Source organism: Denticeps clupeoides, unplaced genomic scaffold, assembly GCF_900700375.1.
Source record: "Denticeps clupeoides unplaced genomic scaffold, fDenClu1.1, whole genome shotgun sequence".
In the NCBI taxonomy this organism is placed as follows: Eukaryota; Metazoa; Chordata; class Actinopteri; order Clupeiformes; family Denticipitidae; genus Denticeps; species Denticeps clupeoides.
The window spans coordinates 15097-34768 of NW_021629860.1; the positions used below are offsets into that span (position 1 = coordinate 15097).

Sequence of the window (19672 nt, forward strand, 5' to 3'; positions counted from 1 at the left end):
TCACCAAATATATTCTTTACCCTTTATGAAAGTAGAAATGTAATTACATCCAGAAATGTAACAAATAAAATGCTAAAATTCAGATGGAGAGTTTCTGTGAAAATCACTTTGGTCACATAATTCGAGGATGCAGGTAATATACAACAACAGTGAAGACTAGAATATGCAGTAATAAAGGGCTTGGAACTGGAGCTGAGCACAAATGTATACTATACAGGTTGATATTAAAATAATTTTGACCAATTTAAAGGACAAATAGGAAGCTACAATTTAGTTAAAGAACTGAAAATGTCAATTGGGGTGGGTTGTCAGTGCATATATACACACACACACACACACTACTATAAAGCTTGTTTTCCTACTCTTTGAGAGCCCCCCAGAAGCAGTCCAGGAAGAGGAAGACACGGAAAAGTTGCATCCTTTTTCAAATAGTCATTCCAAAAAGACGTGGCTGCAGCGCATCATGTGCAAGGGGTTTGCTCACAAAGACTGTGCTACACAATATTTTTTTAACAACTTTTTAAAATGTCAATTTTTCATTTTTATTACCATTACAATAACATATCCCGCTATGGCATTGCTTGTCACACTTGCACAAGGTGCCTTTGATATCCCAGACTCTACCAGAGCAAGGATTATCAAGTAAAATTGTCACGTCCATGCGGGCACGGAGAGGAGGACGAAGAGTGACGAGGAATGAAGGACGCTATCACCTGACATCACGAAACAGGGGTTTAATGGTGACTCACAGGACAGGGGAGACATCCGAGACGTTGACATTGGTGAACACGGAACATAACGTTAAAGACCTGACTTTATACAGCTTTATACAATTTACACAGGTCAGAACGATTAGGGAACATTACACAGGACAACAGTGAAACTCCGGTCCGGATCCCGGTCCGGAGTAACCCCTTTTCTGACCGGATCGTGACAGAATCCCCCCTCCTATGGCACGACCCCTGGCGGGCCAGACGAAGCAGTCCATGAAGGAGGGAGGAAAGTCCAAACACAGAGTCTGAATGGTTCGAGTGGACACAAGGAATCGAACGGAATTGATTCGAAGAAAAAGATGAGATTGACAGCTGTGAGGAATGATAAATGACTGAATGAATGAGTGGTCCAGTATTCACGATGGATGAGCGGCGGATGTCCAGCGCAGACGGCTTGGGGCCAGTGTGTAATTTAGTTTAATTAGTTCATGCTCTTTAAGAAGGTTGAAGCATTCTTTCTGGTGGTCAGCTATTTGAAGATTATTTTCCATAGTAATTTCGACAGAGCTGTTTGTTGTGCTTTTAATCTTATCTCTAGTCATAAATATTTTAGTATTAAAGAAATTCATAAAATCGTCGCTACTATGATGATATTGAGTGGTAGTATCCATTTCTGTCTTATTCCTGGTTATCTTGGCTATCGTGTTAAACAGGAATCTGTAATTCTTTTTGTTCTTGTCTATTAACGAGGAGAGATACGTCGATCGAGCCGCATTAAGACCCTTCCTATAGTTAATGAGGCTCTCCTTCCATGCTATTCGGAATACGTTCAATTTACTTCAATGCCATTTACATTCAAATTTCTGGGCGGTCTTCTTAAGCGAGTGCGTGTGATCATTATACAATGGAAGTTTTTATCTCTTACTATCTTTCTTTTGAGGGGTGCGACATTATATAATGTACTACAGTGCAGCACCAGAAGCCAGACCGAGGAGGGAGCTTTAGCGGTCCAATCCCTGGACAAGGAACTGGCTATTGGGACATGGAACATCACCTCTCTGGTGGGGAAGGAGCTGGAGCTCGTGGAAGAGGTCATGAGGCCATGAATTTGTCATTGGTGCAGTCTTGAATCTTTATTGCAACCAAGTGACCAGTTTTCAGATTCCTGGCCTTGTGAAATTTGCCAAATGCTCTTTCCCCAATGCATTTTAAGATCTTATTTTAAGATTTTAATATTTAGCAAATGGCTGCAATACAACAAAGAGTGAAAAAATTAAGGTGGTCTGAATTGTTCCCTTACCCACTTTATATATATAACCTATTTATCATTTGAGCTGCCACTGAAAAGGTAAAATATTTATACATACAAATATAAATACAGTAATTTCCCAGTATATATCATCTAAAATGGGAGCTTTTGAACTGATATTGCACTATTACACATTTACATTACAGTACAGTACTATTACAGTACACACTAACTAATGAACTGAGTAGAGCTAAGTGATATGAGCAAAATGCTAATCTCAAGATAAACAGTGTTTTTGTATCTCTAAAGAGACTCTACATTTCTTTTTGAGCCATCAGGCAACACAGTATAACTGTCACATACCTTCTGTTTTTAAAGCTTCTGGTTGTGTTGCTGGTTGTGTTGCACATGCCGTAGAAAGAAAGGCATAGAAATAAACAGCAATGTCTGTGATGTGGTGCTTGGGGTGGCCAATAGGGTGGTCAGAAGGAAACATGAGGGACTATGATGTTCTGACCTGTCGGGGTAGTTCATTCCATCCACCTCCATTATTTCTGTGCGTTGTAAGGGCAGCCTTGAAGGCAACACATGCTAACTTAGTTTTCTGTATTTTTCCGGGTTTTACTGACCCCTATTGATGGCACTAACACATCCGATATGTTGGATCATGCATCTCGGCGAGGCCTTCGACTTTGCCTTGGCTCCCGGGTCACTACCTTCAATGGCTAACCACAGGGTGCTGAAAACCTACTACCAGCACAATAGTGAACCCCACTTTTAAAAATTTGAACAGGATTTCTGGGCAACCCTAGGGGCCAAGACAGAGAAGAGTCTAGATGAGTGTCTACCTTGTAACTTCAGAGGAAGCAGTACTGGAGGGTTAGCGAATGTGAGGTGCAGTGCAAAGTATAATAAGGACTTTGAGGCAGGATTGTGCAATCACAACTTTGGCTTTGTAGGCCACTATCAGTGGAAAGGAAAGTCTAACAACCTGGTAAAGAAGGCACACTGCAAAGTTTGGCAGGTTTTGGTTAAATGCTAGTATGCTAACATAAAAAAAGACGGCTCGCGCTAAATTTGGTAACGTTTGAAGCATGTTGAAAAATTAGCTTGTTAACTAAAATGTAATATGACCAGGCGTTCCTAATAAAGTGGCAGAAGGACCGGGCACTCCTAATGCCTGGTTCAAGGCCATAACTCTCAACATAATGTGAAATAATAGAGAATGGGATGCATTGTTGGGATGCATCATGATCAATAATCGGTGCATTGATAATCATAATCAAATCAAATTGTGAGACCAGTTAAGGTTCTTACCTCTACAATCTAGTCCCACAATCCTGTTCCTGGAGGGACCACTAGCAAATGTATCTTTCCAACCAATGTTAAATTAATATCAGGAATGATTATTAAGAACCTGACAATCTATCTCTGTCAGGATCCGGTCCGAAATGGGGGTTACTCCGGTCCGGGATCCGGACCAGAGTTTCATTGTTGTCATGTGTAATGTTCCCTAATCGTTTTCACCTGTGTTTAATTGTATAAAGCTGCTCTGTTCGTTTCTGTCCGCTGTCAGGTCTTTAACGTTATGTTCCGTGTTCACCAGTGTCTACGTCTCGGATGTCTCCCCTGTCCTGTGATTCACCATTAAACCCCTGTTCCGTGATGTCAGGTGAAAGCGTCCTCCATTCCTCGTCACTCTTCGTCCTCCTCTCCGTTCACCCGCCGCGTCATGCCCGCATGGACGTGACAATCTCTTAGGTTCAAAGCACAGAAAGAATGCAATAAGTCAGGTGGGATTCAGCATTGCGAATTCAAATGGCCACAGCTATTTACAGCAGTTCTTACCAATATAGACTACAGCTACACTTTCACTTTCAGCTATGGTGCAGTTTTTCACCCTTCTAAACCAATTTCCTGCATGCTTGGGATACTTTTGAGAAAATGGTTAAATCATTAACCTGACGTGCCTTTGATAGGCTGCACTGAATCAAGGCTCTTAACTGTAGTGTGATGGTGATGTATGATAATCTGAGGGCTTGTGATCCCATTCCACTATAATGGCATTTGTGAATGATTAAAGTGCATTCATTACCCATTGCCAGCCTTGATTCATTGCAAAGACAATAGCAATTATACGCTATAAGTTACAAAAGTCTGAGGTTAACAATATGTGCAATGAATGCCATTCCAGTTTCTCATTTGGGTGAGAATTAATTTCATTGCATATGGGCAAAGAAAATAAGTGACTAGTAAGACCTACATCTTGCCCTTTTTATGGTGTTCCATGTTTCTTTTTTCTACTGATAACTTTGATTAATCTGAAATCACAAATAAAGAAGGTTGCTTTGTGAAGACATTTGAGAAGAAATAAAACACATACATGAATCCAGTTTTTGAAAATGAAAAACAACTTTGGTGTCAAAAAAGTGACTGCACGCCACTCAATCCCTTGATAATCAATCATGCTACTGAAATTAGTAACCTCAAAAAGATGGCTTCAAAAACACAAATAGTGGTACAATTATCAGTCTTCAGAAAGGCTACAAATCACTGTTGACATCACAAAGGGTGTCAAACACTCTCTTTGTAGAGATTTTATCCTTAAACTATTCCAAATTATGCAAAATTGTGATAACCAGGGCAGCTCATTTTTTTTTTGTGCAGCCCTACCCCATCACAGAGAAAGGACAAGTACAAATGGGTAAGTATAACAAATTCACAGGTTTTATTAAAATTCACAGTGTCTCGCTTCAACTTTCCTTTTTTGTAGATTCAGGTTGGCTGGTTCTTTTCATATGAAGACACATAATACCAATACTTTTAATAATAGTGGCGTGTAACACTTTTTTTTCTCCCTCTGTTTGTGACGCCCCCTGGATGGATGCGGCCTTAGCCTTTGCCTATATTGCCTATGCCAAGGGCCGACCCTGAGTTATATTACCAGTAACAGCTTTTATGTCATACAAGCTCTGCCCTCCAATGGGCTTCCCTGTTTCTCTGAGGGTTTCTCTCTGAGGGAGACCAGTGGAAATCACTGTACTCCCAGCTGGGCTAAATAGTGGACCGAGGGAGATAAAAGAGAGCAGTAGTGAACACTACACCTGCTTCAATCTCCTAAGAGAGATTAATGGTCTCCCACTTGCTTTGCAGAGGCCAAGGTCAACAGAAGTGCTGTCCTCCATGACAACAAATATAGAGGCACTGGAGTCAGTGGCTCAACGGGTGGCTGACGTAGTCTGTCCAGCACAAACTGAATATCCCACTAGTGGGACACAACTGACAAGCCTCTACTAAAACCATTTCAACAGAGGATAGCAGGACACTATCAGCTTCTCAAACCCCCATTGGCTTCCAGTAATTTAATCCGCAAACACCTTCGGTGTGGTTTGCCCGGCTCTGAAGGAACGTTAGCACATACTATATAGAGTTTTTATAGTGGTTGAGCAGATGATACCAATCTGCAAACATTGTCCAGCATGAAGCAGACAGAACAGCAACAAAAAAAATCCAGAAAATGTATTTCAAAACAGCGATGAATTAATTCATATTTTTATGAATAAGTATGTTATCCCCTTTGCAAAACATACTTTAGAACTTTGAAGAAAAAGCACAGAACCACCCCCAAACCATAATGATTCCACCCCCTTGTTTGACGGTGGGGGCGGTGTTCTTGGCGTAATAGACAGCATTTCTCCTCCTCCAAACACGGTGAGTTGAGTTGATGCCTAACTGTAACTGCCTGTGATTTATGTATAACTGTTATTTGATTTGTAATTTTTATTTTATAAAAAAAAAAATAGTAAGGAACTTTGTTTCTGCAGTGTGTTAACAACTGTTTTCTTGGTGACTATGGTCCCAGCTGCTTTCAGATCATTGACAAGTTTCTCCCGAAGCTCCTGACCTGGTTCCACATTTTTTTATCTGTTGCGTGGCGCTTCAGACAGAGGGTGATTGCAGTTATTTTATGATTCTTCCATTTGTGAATAATTGCACTGTTGTCACCTTCTCACACAGCTGCGTGGCGATGGTCTTGTAGTCCAATTCCAGCTTTGTGTAGGTCCACAATCTTGTCCCTGACATTCTTTGGTCTTGGCCATGGTGCAGAGTTTGGAATGTGGATAGAGTTAAGAATCTCCCATTGTCAGCTCATTACCTATATAAAATACAACTGGGAGCCAGAAATCTTGCTGATAAGTATTTGGTCTCATATCATTCTTGAATTTTTTGCATTTTTGTTATTGTCCCTATCTGTTCAAATAAACCTACCATTTATATGTAAGTGGGCAAACGAACAAAACCAGCAGGGAATGAAATAATTACTTCACCCACTGTAGTAGATAGTGCTCTGGCACTCCATAGTGTGTGGATTACAGAGTCTGAAAGCCCCATATGAGCTTGGCTGATTTGCTGAAGCACCAGACCATCAAACATCCGTTGAGGAATGGGCGTGCTGCCACTGTACCTCCCACTTGAAGGAGGGCAGTCTCTAGGTCTTGGATCGGCTAGGAGTTACCAGCATCTGCCTCAGGTCTGCATACCACCTGGCATTGTGCTGGTCTGGGGCTATGACAATCACCTCCAGTCAATCCTCCCTTATCGGCTGCTGTAGCCACATCAGGAGCTCTGCTGGCTGAGACCATCAGGCCACTGAGGGTGGACAAAGGCATTCACCCCCACAGCATCAACAGTCACAGCATCTCTAGCACCTGCAGTCCACACAGTGAATCAAGCAACAAGGGCACATTTAGCAATGGTTGCTTTTCCTGGCTGTTAATCCCCAACAAGATGAGCCAGAGGTTCCGCCATTGCCCCGGAGGCTTCGTAGAACAAGGCAAGAGCCGAATCCAGTTCTTGGACTTCAGCCCCTGTTAACTCTATGTGCCCGTGGGTTATGGAGTGGGGCATGTAGAGGACCATCATCATGTTATTAAGGAGCGCCACCGTCGGGACTGTCTCCATAAAACACAGATTCAGCATCATGGAAGTTGTGCAGTCTAGGTCTCGTGGCAGAATGGCCTGTCTGCCCGACCAGTGAGATTGAGGCACTGGCGGCAGTCCAACCTCTCCAGGTCAGTCCACCATTCCAGCTTAAGGGGTTTAGGATCTGGCAGGAGGTTTGTCAAGCATAGCCAAAAACCATACTTGTGACTAGATGACAAGGGACTTGTGCCGCCGGATCAAAGTCAACGAGAAGTCATAAAAGGATTTTTCCTCTTTAATCAAAGCCTGCTCCAGCCTTCCAGCTGGTACCTTGTAGAGATGTCATCCAGTGGCGATTTTGACACACCCTCAAACTCAAAATCCATCACTCCTACTTTAGTTTCTCTGGATCCTCAACGTTCAAAACCCACTACTCATTTGTCTCATCGTAATTATTCCATGGCTTTATACAGGGAGTGGGTGAGGTGGGGCAAGATTATGTAAGTGAAAGTGAAGTGATTGTCATTGTGAAATACAGCACAGCACATGGTGATAAAACAAAATGTGTCCCCTACATTTAACACATCTCCCTTAGTGAGCAGTGGGCAGTGATGAAACCTCAGTGGCACCTTGGCAGTTTTGGGCATGAACCGGAAACCTTTAGATTATGGCCGTTTCCTTACCCGCTAGATAAAAATTAACACTAGACTAAATGCCCACTTCATAGGTTCAGAGAAAAAAATTGCAGGCCCCTCGCTGTGATCCCACACCGGACACACACACACAACAAACATACTCCATCCTCCCCCACTTTTGCCTTTTACTTATTTCATTTCCACACTTGATGATATATAAGTGACCTACCAGTGTTACTTTGGAAATGCAATTCATTACAATTACAAGTTACCCTTTTTAGTAGTGTAACTATTTCAATTACAATAAAAAAGTAATATAAGTACTTTTCATTACTTTTGTAAATTATGAATGAATATTCTTAACTGTTTATCATTTGGAAACTTTGTAACCTGAGAGTGTTCACCTTATATAGCAGTACTAAACATTGACTACTTCTGAACTCCTTTCAATACATTAATTAACAGTATTATAATTGATCAATATAATAAAGATAATATAATAACAGCTACCACAATGTCAGACTTCAGGCCTCATTTTACTGCAAGATCATACAGTTAAAAATCACTTCTAATATTTGACATTCAAGTGTACTGAATAATGTGAGGAAGTTCATGGTTGGTCAGGGGTCCTCTGCCCATCTCACCTCCATCCCAGAAAACCAGCACCCATTCACTGTGTGTGTGTGTGTGTGTGTGTGTGTATATATATATATATATATATATATTGTGTTTATTTATTTCTGATCTTAGGATACTAGCAGGGTGGTCGTGGTAGGGTGGTAGGGTGGTCGTAGCCTAGTGGATAACACACTTGCCTGTGGACCAGAAGACCCAGGTTCAAACCCCAGGGATTGTGGTAGAATAGATTTGAATACAATGTTTTCATTTTGGAACAATGGAAATAAGAAAAGCTATTTATTGACCCAAATAATGCACCATTTTATTGTACAGTCATGGCCAAACGTTTTAAGAAGGACACAAAAACTTGTTTTCATGGTGTCACCAGGGTACCAAAAAGCCCAGCAAATGGCCTGAGGTGTCATGACAAGAAGGGGTGGATGACCACAATTTCCTTTTTGGGCTGCGCTGCTTCTCTTCCTCCATCATCAGGGGCTCAGGGGTTCTCTGCCAGCTTCTGGCAATTTCTCTCTCCCCCTGTTTCTTCAGGATCAGGCTCCCCCTACAAACCGGATTGCAAAAAGTTGGGACAAAATCATGTACAAATCGTGAATAAAAACAGAATGCCATGATGTGAAGGTGCCAACTTTTATATTTTATTCAGAATAGAACCTAAATCAATCATGGTACAAAAGTTTAAACTGAGAAAATGTATCATTTAAAGGGAAAAATATGTTGATTCAGAATTGCATATTCTCTTCTTCTTACAACACACAACAGACGTCTGGGGACCGAGGAGACCAGTTGCCCAAGTTTAGAATTAGGAATGCTCTCCCATTCTTGTCTATACAGGCCTCTAACTGTTCAATCGTCTTGGGCCTTCTTTGTCGCACCTTCCTCTTTATGATGCGTCAAATGTTCTCTATAGGTGAAAGATCTGGATTGCAGACTGGCCATTTCAGTACCCAGATCCTTCTTCTACGCAGCCATGATGTTGTGATTGATGCAGAATGTGGTCTGGCATTATCTTGTTGAAAAATGCATGGTCTTCCCTGAAAGAGATGATGTCTGGATGGGAGCATCTGTTGTTCTAGAACCTGAATATATTATTCTGCATTGATGGTGCCTTTCCAGACATGCAAGCTGCCAATGCCACCCGCACTCATGCAACCCCATACCATCAGAGATGCAGGCTTCTGAACTGAGCGGCGATAACAACTTGGGTTGTCCTTGTCCTCTTTGGTCTGGATGACATGGCGTCCCAGATTTCCAAAAAAAACTTCGAATCGTGACTCGTCTGACCACAGAACAGTCTTCCATTTTGCCACACTCCATTTTAAATGATCCCTGGCCCAGTGAAAACGCCTGAGCTTGTGGATCTTGCTTAGAAATGGCTTCTTCTTTGCACTGTAGAGATTCAGCTGGCAAGGGCGGATGGCATAGTGGATTGTGTGCACTGACAATGGTTTCTTGAAGTATTCCTGAGCCCATTCTGTGATTTCCTTACAGTAGCATTCCTGGTGTGTGGTGCAGTGTCGGATATCACACAGAGATTGTTCCAGATTCTCTGAATCTTCAGATGATGTTATGCACAGTTGATTATAGATGCAAAGTCTTTGCAATTTTTCGCTGGGTAACACCTTTCTGATATTGCTCCACTATCTTTCTGTGCAACATTGTGGGAATTGGTGATCCTCTACCCATCTTGGCTTCTGAGAGACACTGCCACTCTTTTGAATCAACGTATTTTTCCTTTAAAATGATACATTTACTCGGATTAAACATTTGATCTGTCATCTAAATTGTATTACAAATAAAATATTGACATTTGCCATCACCACATCATTGCATTCAGTTTTTATTCACAATTTGTTTAGTGTCCCAACTTTTTTGGAATCCGGTTTGTATGAAACCTGGTTCCCGGCTTTCTCTCTCTTGCTTTGATCTCACTCAAGGCTCCGCGTTTTATCTTTTATCCGTTGTCTCATCACTGTAAATAAAACATCACTGTTTTCTTCTGGTCTTCTACTCCCTGCACCACACTTTATCGTCATCTGACCTAGACCAGGGGGCATAACATTATCTTATTTTTCAAGATTTTCTTAGTAAGCTAATTGAGGTCTGTCCATTTGTTTTTGAAATATTTTTTTAGATATGAATTTCTTGCATGCTATTTGGTAATCAGTTTATCTTCATATTCAGAAGATAATGAAAAGATTTCCACAAATCTCCATGAAATAAGCAGAAGATATTCTGTTAATGGCAGCAATCTTATCTGTATATAAATGACTTACATCAAATTACATTTAAATATCTCAGAGCAGTATGTCTGTCCTGTAGCTGAAAATTGTGAATTCTTCTAGCATTCCTCCAGAAAAACCCATTCCAAACCATTCAGATAGAACAAGCTGTTCAGAGCAAAGATCCTACTAATTTAAAGCAGTTGCTGGAAGTAAGGGAGTCACTCTCATTTGTTTTTGAGACCTTGTCCATGTCAGCGGCTAGGAGGGGAGGTACTCTCTCGCTCATATCGATTCCTTTTCTACAACATTAGGAGAATTTGTGCATTTTTATCAACTCAGGCTACTCTGATACATGTACAGTCTCTGGTCATCTCCAAACTGGACTACTATAACTCACTCCTGGCTGGTCTTCCCCTTATGGCTACTTGTTCGCTCCTTTCAACCTTCCCACCACTCCACTGCTGCATTTCTACACAAGCTTTCTGTAGCTGCCCGCACCACATTCAATACTGCAAATCCAAGGAAGGCTCGGCACCCTCCTACCTCAGATCTCTCAGCACTCTATGCTCTGCCCCTTGATCTCTATGACCCTCCAGCACTACTCCACTGGTACCACCACCTCTCAAAGTACCATTAAATGATAATATGATTACAGACTGTAAATTGTGCTACATTTGTCGTCCTATTAGGGAAAATTAAGTTCAAATGTCAGTCAGTTTTGGCATCTTTCTTTTGCGTCCGCATAGTGCTGTTCTCAGCTCCTCCTTTTTTTGTGCAATGCACAAAAAAACACACTAAAACATTGTTTACATGTTCCCGCCCTATATGATTCAGTTTGTGAAGCTGTCATAATATCAACAATGAATTATTATTCAAGTCGAAATGAAATTATTCAGTCTTACCTATCTTATTGATTCACTTGGACAAAGTGACACAGAATGCTTTCTATAATATCTAGCTGTAAAACAGGGTCTTGATAAAAACATGCACCAATATCTGAGCTGAAATCACTGTGTGCTTGTGTATCTGCATCTCATCATTATGCTGCTTTCACTGGTATCAACTAAGACCGAACGTTCGGCTCCCACTGAGACTGAGAGCAGCTACTTTGTGTCTGGTAGAGATCTGAGTTCCTGAAACTGGCACTTTCTAAGCCTGAGGTAGGAGACAGCATAATATTCCTTAGTATTCCATAGTGTTCCTGTAATCTAGGTAGGCTAACCTTCCCAGAAACTGCTTACCAACAGGTGCACAATAGAGTCCATCAGCACATACTGCACGGTACTACTCCCAGCTCCCAACTCTGGAGGAGATCCATCACACCTGGTTCAAGACGCAGAGTATAGAACATCATCAGAGATGAGACACACCCTGCGCACACACAATTCACACTGCTGCCATCTTGCAAGGTGAGCAATCACATATTTACATTTACATTTACAGCATTTATCAGACGCCCTTATCCAGAGCCACTTACAATCAGTAGTTACAGGGACTTAACTTAAGGTTAAGTGTCTTGCTCAGGGACACGATGGTAGTAAATGGGATTTGAACCTGGGTCTCCTGGTTCACACACGAGTGTCTTACCCACTAGGCTACTACCACCCATATATAAGCAGTCAAATATTTCCATTTGTTAATAAATTTAATTAAATATAAATATGCTTTGATGTTCCTTCCAGATATAAGGGGCTTTTCAAATGCAACATGGGAAAGGAGTATGTGATTATGTATGTGATTTGCATATGATTTATATGTAAGCATGAGATCATTATGGGATCTGAGGTCATTTGGTTTGGCAGCATTTGGTTTTTAGGGAAAAGTCCCACAATCAGAGAGTGTTTTTATGGTCAATACAGACAGAGGATAGGTGTGCTTGTGAGATTATTTATGTTTTCAGACTATGTTGTACACTGTAAAAAATGTCCGTAGATCTTACAGTAAAAAACTGTAAAACCATGACAGTAAAAGTCTGTAAATTGTTAAACAGTTTATTATGTTTTTTTTAACGTGATGTCACTGTGATTAAAATAATCAAGGAAAACAGTAATATTTACATTTTTTCTCAGAAAAAAATACATTGCCATACTGTAAAGCACGCTTGCATTGTTTTTTTAACGGGAAATTTCCATCACGTTAATAACAGTCAAACACTGCGATTTTTACATTTATGTCTTGAAAAGAATACGGTTGTTAACTGCTGAATGGTTAAACAATTTTTGCATTTATTTCACATACAACTCAAATGACTCAAAAAATCTCAAATGTACATACATTTGTGCTGAACATGAAGACAATATCAAACATTTAAGTACTTTAATTTTTACATGTATTTCATGTAAAGAATACAGTTTGTCATAAAATGTAAAACAGCCTACTTTTGTGTCGATAGCGGACATATACTGTAATAGTGTTCACCAAAATGTACTATTCACGTTGTTTTGGTGTATAAGAGGCATTCACACAGACAGCTGGAAGATGTCCACTCTACCAGCTAAGCCATAACCACTCTACGGCAGTTGGACTTGTAATTACGTTGTTTCAGGCCCTAAACTTCTATTTTGTATCAGTGTCAATAAATGGCAGCTTTATCAGCTTCAATCGTGTTAGGTCCACTACTTATCAAAGCAGCTTCAACCTAACAAGAAAGAAGTCCAATTGCCATGACCCAACTTCCAGATAAATCCGCTTGGATGAGAATATTCACCGATATGTGTGAAGAGTTTGTGCTGTTTGTGCCACACAGTTGGGCAAATTGCGGTACACAGAACTTGACGCTAAAAAGTAAACAAGGGAGAATCAGTAGCGGTTGGCTTTCCTGTTTGTATGTCTTTGATTACCATAAGGAGATAAATTCAGTTTTTAGATGGACAAACAGAACACAATTATTTCAAAACCGAGTTTTTTCCCCTGCAGTCTGGCAACGCGCCTAAATTCAAACAGGCCAATCAGGGCACTGCATTTGGCTCCGCTAACGTCTGAAACGCTCCACACAAACTTTGCTTTGGACTACAGAAGCACGCCAGCAGTTTTTCGGTTTCAAGGAGTGGCATTGGACTCAACCACAGCCCGTCTTCATTTACCGTGGTAAAAAAATAAAAGTTTAACTGGGTTTATTCTGTTTATCAAGAGTGTTGTGTTACGCACAGTGAAGGTCACAAACGACAATGCTGCCTTTGCTTTAGCTAATAGCATTAATATTATCCACATTATACTTGGAAAACAGCCTGGTAATGTAAATAATGCATGGTTAGACATGATTTGGAGACGGGTTTTATTAATGGTAATCTTTTAGTTAGTGTAGCTGCCTTTTAATGCCTCAGATAAAGGCTGTATGGATTTCCTCTTTTGACTTCAGGCTCAAACTTTAAGCTAGCTAACCTTGCAGCTTGTGTTGACAATTGCCATAATTTTGGTGTTTAAATTTTGAAGATGTATTTTTGTAATATATGTGGATTGTCTGTTCAATCTGTTAAAGCATATGTTTTGCATTGCAAACTGCATCGTAATGAACCCCGTTGTATTTTTAAATGTGTTGAACCAAGTTGTAAGCAGGTGTTTTCTGGATATCCAGCTTTAAAGTCTCATTTCTATCGCCACCACAGTGGTACCACAACTGTTTCTCAGGATATGACCTTAATGGCATTAAAATGCACCGTTTCTCTTTGTGAACGCCAGTGTGACGGAACTAAAGCTTTGGTTGCTCACTTAAAGGAACACATAGAAGAGGGACGAACTGTGGTTTGCCCAGTTAGAGGATGCAAAAGTGTGTTCTCTGTAAAATCTTCATTTACCTCCCATATGTCTAGAAAACACAGACATTGTTTGGAAAATGTGATTTGTGCATCAGTCAAAGATACCGAGTCAGATCCCACTACAAGTGGCATCATACAGACGGCTGACAGTGTCTCAGATGCTGACGACACTGTTGTGGATGGGTCTAATTTCACTGACCTGTATCTCAGAAATGTATGTATGTTTTACATTAAACTACAGGGACAGCATCTTCTTCCAGGATCTACCATTCAAACCATTGTTGAAGAAGTGCAGAATATACATGAATTGGGACAAACATATACTTTGAATAGACTAGGCTCACTTTTAAAAGATATGTCCGTTTCAAATGAAGACATTGTAAAAATCTCTGACACTGTAAAACAATCAGACTTGTTCTCAGCTTGTCACACAGGGCCGATGAGAACAGCTTACTCAAGAACCCAGTGTTTTAAAGATGTGTTCAAATATGTTGAGCCCAAAAAGGTGTTTTTGGGCAGCGACGAGAACAGGACAGAGAGATTTGTCTATTATGTTCCTGTGCTAAATACTTTGAAAAGTATGCTGGAATCTTGTTTTTGGCAAGGTCTCATGTCAGTAAATCCTAACCATATTTCCAAAACAGATGTTCTCAATGACTGTTGTGATGGTAAGGTGTTTATGTCAAACACATTTTTTCAGAAAAATCCAAGTTGTCTTAAGTTGGTTCTATACCAGGATGCATTTGAAGTCGTGAACCCACTTGGTTCTGCTAAAAAGAAGCACAAGGTTTTGGCTGTGTACTTCTCTCTACTCAACATCCCCCCACATGCCCGATCAAATCCTGATCATATGCAACTGGTTTTCCTGTGTAGAGAGAAGGATTTCAAGGAATTTGGCCATAACAAAGTTTTTTTCAGAACTCCTGGCTGATTTGAGGGTACTAGAGGAGAAGGGGATAACAATAGTAGACAAATCTGTTGTAAAGGGAGCTCTCTACTGCATTGCCGGAGACAACCTGGGCTCTCATTGTATTGGTGGTTTTACAGAAAATTTCAGTTCATCTGAGTACTTATGCAGATACTGTCTGTTAACTCGAACTGAATTTCAGGGTGCTGATCCAGCCATCTGTGGACCTCAGCGGACCCCAGAAACGTACAGATCTGCCACTGAACAGCTTGAGACAGAAAACGTGTCAGAAGTACAAGGGATAAAGTTCAGGTCTGTATTTAATTCTTTACGAAACTTTGATGTTTGCATGCCCGGCATGCCCCCATGTCTTGGTCATGACATCTTCGAAGGTGTCCTCTCCCACGATGTTGCTCTTTACCTCAAGTACTTTATCAAGACTAATAAATGGTTCACCTACACAAATTTAAACAGGCGCATCAAGCAGTTTAAATACAAAGGAACAGATGCTTCCTCTAAGCCTTGTGAGGTCAGTCCAAAAACATTGAAACTTAGTGGTCAAGCTGTTCAAAATTGGAACTTCTTGAGACTTTTACCTCTCATAATTGGAGACAAAGTGCAGAACCCCCAAGATAATGTGTGGCAGTTAACTTTGCAGCTTAAGGACATTGTAGACCTAATTTGTGCTCAGCAAATTTCCAAGGCTCAGGTTACTTATCTGGATGCTCTAATCCAAGAATATTTAGAAACCAGAAAGGCACTGTTTCCAGATACCAACTTAAGACCTAAACACCATTTCTTACGGCATTATCCCGGGCTTATCCTGAAATTTGGCCCACTCATCAGGCTGTGGACTATGCGTTTTGAGAGCAAACATAGTTACTTCAAAAGATGCTCAAGGCATCTAAAAAATTTCAAAAATCTGTGTTTGACTCTTTCAGAGCGACATCAGATGTTTCAGGCCTTCCTTTCTGCTGGGGCAGTGAGTCCTCCAGCATTGCAAATAAAAGATTGCTCACCATTTTACCCACAACTTTACAGTGAGCAAGTTAAAGAAACAATCCTACATTTGGGCTTTACTGAAAGAAATACAACAATTCCTTTTGATGTGCAGTACAATGGGCTAACTTACAGGAAGGGTCAGTTTCTTGTTACGAAGAATGATGAGTCAGTAGAGTTTGGTGAACTCCTCCTCATTTTTGTTAAAGATGATTCTGCGCTTTATTTTCTGATGAGAGTTTATGATGTAGAATTTCTTTCATACTATCACATGTACTCTGTAAAAAATGACACTGGAAGATTAGAATGCAGACTCATCAGTGAACTGATTGACATGTGGCCATTATTATCTTACATGAAAAATGGATACCAGATTGTTCCACTGAAGCACAGCATCTTGTCCGACTAAATGCCTTGATGTTAGTGGGCCAGAGGCCAAACCATTTGTTTGTGTGTCTCTACAGATATGACTGAATCCCAGGTGCTAAAAAAGATAAGTGATGCAATAGCCAGAGTCCTTCCGGACCTTTCTGATCAAGTTGTCAAGTCGGTTGAAGATACTTTGAAGGCACTTGGGGCCACAACCACCGATGATTTAAAGTATATTACGGAAGGAGACTTGCTGCCAGTGTTAAAGCCCATACAAGCCAGAAGACTAGTTGCTGCCTGGGCCCATAATGGTAAGTGTAAAACATTACCACCACACTATACCAGGGTACACTTGTCTAATAAGGCTGCACGATAATTGGAAATAGTTAAAATCTTAGTTTTGCTGAGTACAAGTGCCGCATCATCATTAATTTAGCATGCTCGCTGTGTAAATGAAAGTTATGTTTAAGGGAGAAATTTCAGTAATTTTGAGTGAATTGTGAAACCCAATCTGTAAGAATGATTGCCATATTAACTTTTGACCATACTGTGTAGCCTTAATATCTATAAATTTATTATTAACATAGTAGCAAAACGTCGCTTAAGGTTTTATGCTTTCATATCTCCTTTGTTGTACTTTTACAGACTCAAGCACTTCAACACCAAACTTGGTGTGTTCCTCTCCAGTGGTTGCCCATTCCTCTCCCTCTCCAGCCTCAGCTTCATCCTCACCACAGTCATCCACCACTACTTCATCACCTTCCGGAAGCTGTACCCCATTTATGCCAAACTGGGCTGACAGTTTTGAGATACCATGGCAGAAGCTCCCTGAGGAGTTAGTACAGAACTTGGAAAGACAGAAGAGGCCAAGTGCACGACAACGACGAGAAATGGTAAGGATTGTGGTGTCGGAAATGATGAAGATTTGTAAAAATCCAACCAAACACAACACTACAGAGATAGCAAAAAGGATGGTGGCCAAGTATCCAAAGTCTCTTCAAGATGTGATTGATGGTGATGTTATTGGACTTGGATATCATTCCTTGGTAAAACAACTTAAGTCAAGAGTTGAAAATGTGAAACGACCTGACACACCAAGGATAAGAAAACGCAAGGCAGCATCAGATGACAACGATACAGATGAAATACCTGCTGAACAAAAAGCAAGTGTTCAAGACACATATGGCTGTGTTAGCTGGGAGCCAAAACATTTGCCACTTTCAGAGACTGTGGAGAGTCAGGTTGAAAAAAAAGAAGAAATGAGGAAGTTGTTCAAAGAGATTAACTACAATATAGATGTTGTGAAAGAACTAGTCAAGTGCACCTATTTCACACAGCGTAAAGACATCAACAAAGGTGCAAGCATCCAGAAACTATGCCAGGAATGGCCCTTTTTGTTCACGGAAGTTGGTATGACAGCCCACTTCCAGGAACTGACGGGTGTGAATCCTATGGAGACCTTCCTTACCAATGTAGACAAAAAGGGGGCACGTCTGTTAAACTTCCTCAAATGTGTTGATGCACAAAAACACAAACAAGTCCTGAATGCTCTTCTCAAGCTTCAGACTGAAAGAGGCCGGTCCAGCGGTTGCTCAGAAGAACTTGTCGAGATGGTGCTTCTTTTACTGGCTCACTTTGGTGAGAAGGAGGAGCGTCTGTTTCATTGCATCGAGATGACAAGCCTTCCAGGGGAAGTTCAGATGGAGAATGTGCCACCAACACCCTGCATTATTGTTTGTGGTAAGTAAACAGAGCTAAACCCTCATGCTTTTTTTCTCTTCTTGTTTAACGGCCGCCCTCTTGTATTCTTGGCTTGTTTAGTTTGATGTCCCACACTTACCTTAGAAGTTCAACCAATAGGGTGACTAATCCTACGATGTATGTAGGATCCTACGATGCATGTATTTGTATATATGGTTGATATTGAAGTACTTGGTATGAAAATGTAATTATTATTTGTTGTTTATTCTCAGGGTCCTCCTGCTTCGCTGCTAAGACATTCATGTTAAGCATTGACCAAAAGGTTGTCAACGGCTGCATCACAACCTTCACCTCTGCAATTTGTCTTATGTTTGGCAGTTACTACTGCTTCAACATACACTACCCAGTGGAACTGCGATCAACACTGGAGTTCCTCCAAAGGTAAATTTATTTTTATCATATTTACAAAACATAGCCTTTTATATGCTGCCTCAGTTTGTTATATTCTTCTCTTCTCTTTTTTTCATCAAGATGTTTCTTTTCCATAAATCCTGAGAGAGGCACAAAGGTTGAGTGCAAGAAAAAACTGTGGTCAGTCAACCCCAGAGTTCTCACTCTCATCTCAGACATTGCAGACCATGAGTGGACCTAGACATACCCACAATGTTTGGCTATGATGTGAAAAGGTATGCTGTGTTTTACATACACTGCAGATGTTTTGTTGTTAAAATTCAGAGTTAAATTTCTGTAAGTCAGTGTAACAGTGACAAGTTTTACTAGATAAAATGTCTGGTATTATTTGTACATGTTCAGCTTTATTGCACGGTTTTGTTCCTGAAAGAAATAGGTAATACCTAGTTCCGGTTTTACCTATTGATTGTTCCGGTTTCCCTATGGATTTAGAGGTATTGTTTCTTGAGTTTTATTATGTAAGACTTCAAACTTTTGCTCCTCTTTAGTGCTTGTTGTATTTAAATGATGTGAATGATACGCTGTATTTATATTGCTTATATTTTGAAGCTAGAATAAACCAAAAATTCAGTTTTAAAGTTCTCAAAACAAGTTTATTTTGTTGTCTGAGGCAGTTTTGAAGAAATACATATTCAGCTTTAATGCACTTGTTAAGCTTGTTTGAGGAATTTCTTAGATTCAAATTTCTTTTCAGTTATAGAGGAAGTGTTTCTCTTTCTCCCCTTTAGGGGTGATTGCATTTGGATAATGTGGAAAAGCAGCACAAAACACACTTAAATTTCTCTAAGTGATTGTAAAGTGGTTTTGGCAAATAATTTGGTACTTACTGCCCTGGATTTGTACAAATTTGAAGAAAACTTCATAGAATTTCTTTGGTGATTCTTTTCTCCTTGAGTATTTGTAAAATGTATTAAGTAAAAATTGTAATATTTGATGTTTACAACCTCACATATTAAATAAAGCACTTTGTTATAAAAGACTAAGCTGGATATTTTTATGGCATTTGAAAATTTCAGTTAATGCTTTGTGTGTTAAGATTGAAGAATAGAATGAATGACTAAAAACACTAGTCTGGGAAAGGTTCTTTAT

At 40.3% G+C, this 19672-nt stretch overlaps 1 protein-coding gene across 5 annotated transcripts; it reads left to right on the plus strand.

Moving 5' to 3' along the window:
- The first annotated feature begins 13384 nt into the window (after nt 1-13384).
- LOC114776089 (uncharacterized) lies at nt 13385-19412 on the plus strand. Of its 5 annotated transcripts, none has more exons than XM_028966700.1 (6): nt 13385-13468; nt 15246-15355; nt 16507-16722; nt 17057-18151; nt 18385-18553; nt 18644-19412. In XM_028966700.1, exons 3-6 carry the CDS (start codon nt 16509-16511, stop codon nt 18762-18764), a joined length of 1599 nt encoding a protein of 532 aa, XP_028822533.1. In that variant the 5' UTR covers nt 13385-13468; nt 15246-15355; nt 16507-16508; the 3' UTR covers nt 18765-19412. The 5 variants fall into 5 exon arrangements, with proteins under 5 accessions (XP_028822533.1, XP_028822535.1, XP_028822531.1 ...); XM_028966702.1 differs by lacking the exon at nt 13385-13468 and having other exon boundaries at nt 15060-15355; nt 17057-17304; nt 17971-18151; XM_028966699.1 differs by lacking the exon at nt 13385-13468 and adding an exon at nt 15090-15165.
- The last annotated feature ends 260 nt before the right edge of the window (nt 19413-19672 follow it).

Coding starts and splice junctions, on each gene's coding strand:
- LOC114776089 (XM_028966700.1), top strand. CDS start 16,509: ATGACTGAATCCCAGGTGCTAAAAAAGATAAGTGATGCAATAGCCAGA. Junction 16,723..17,056: donor TGCTGCCTGGGCCCATAATG/GTAAGTGTAAAA, acceptor GTACTTTTACAG/ACTCAAGCACTTCAACACCA. Junction 18,152..18,384: donor ACCCTGCATTATTGTTTGTG/GTAAGTAAACAG, acceptor GTTTATTCTCAG/GGTCCTCCTGCTTCGCTGCT.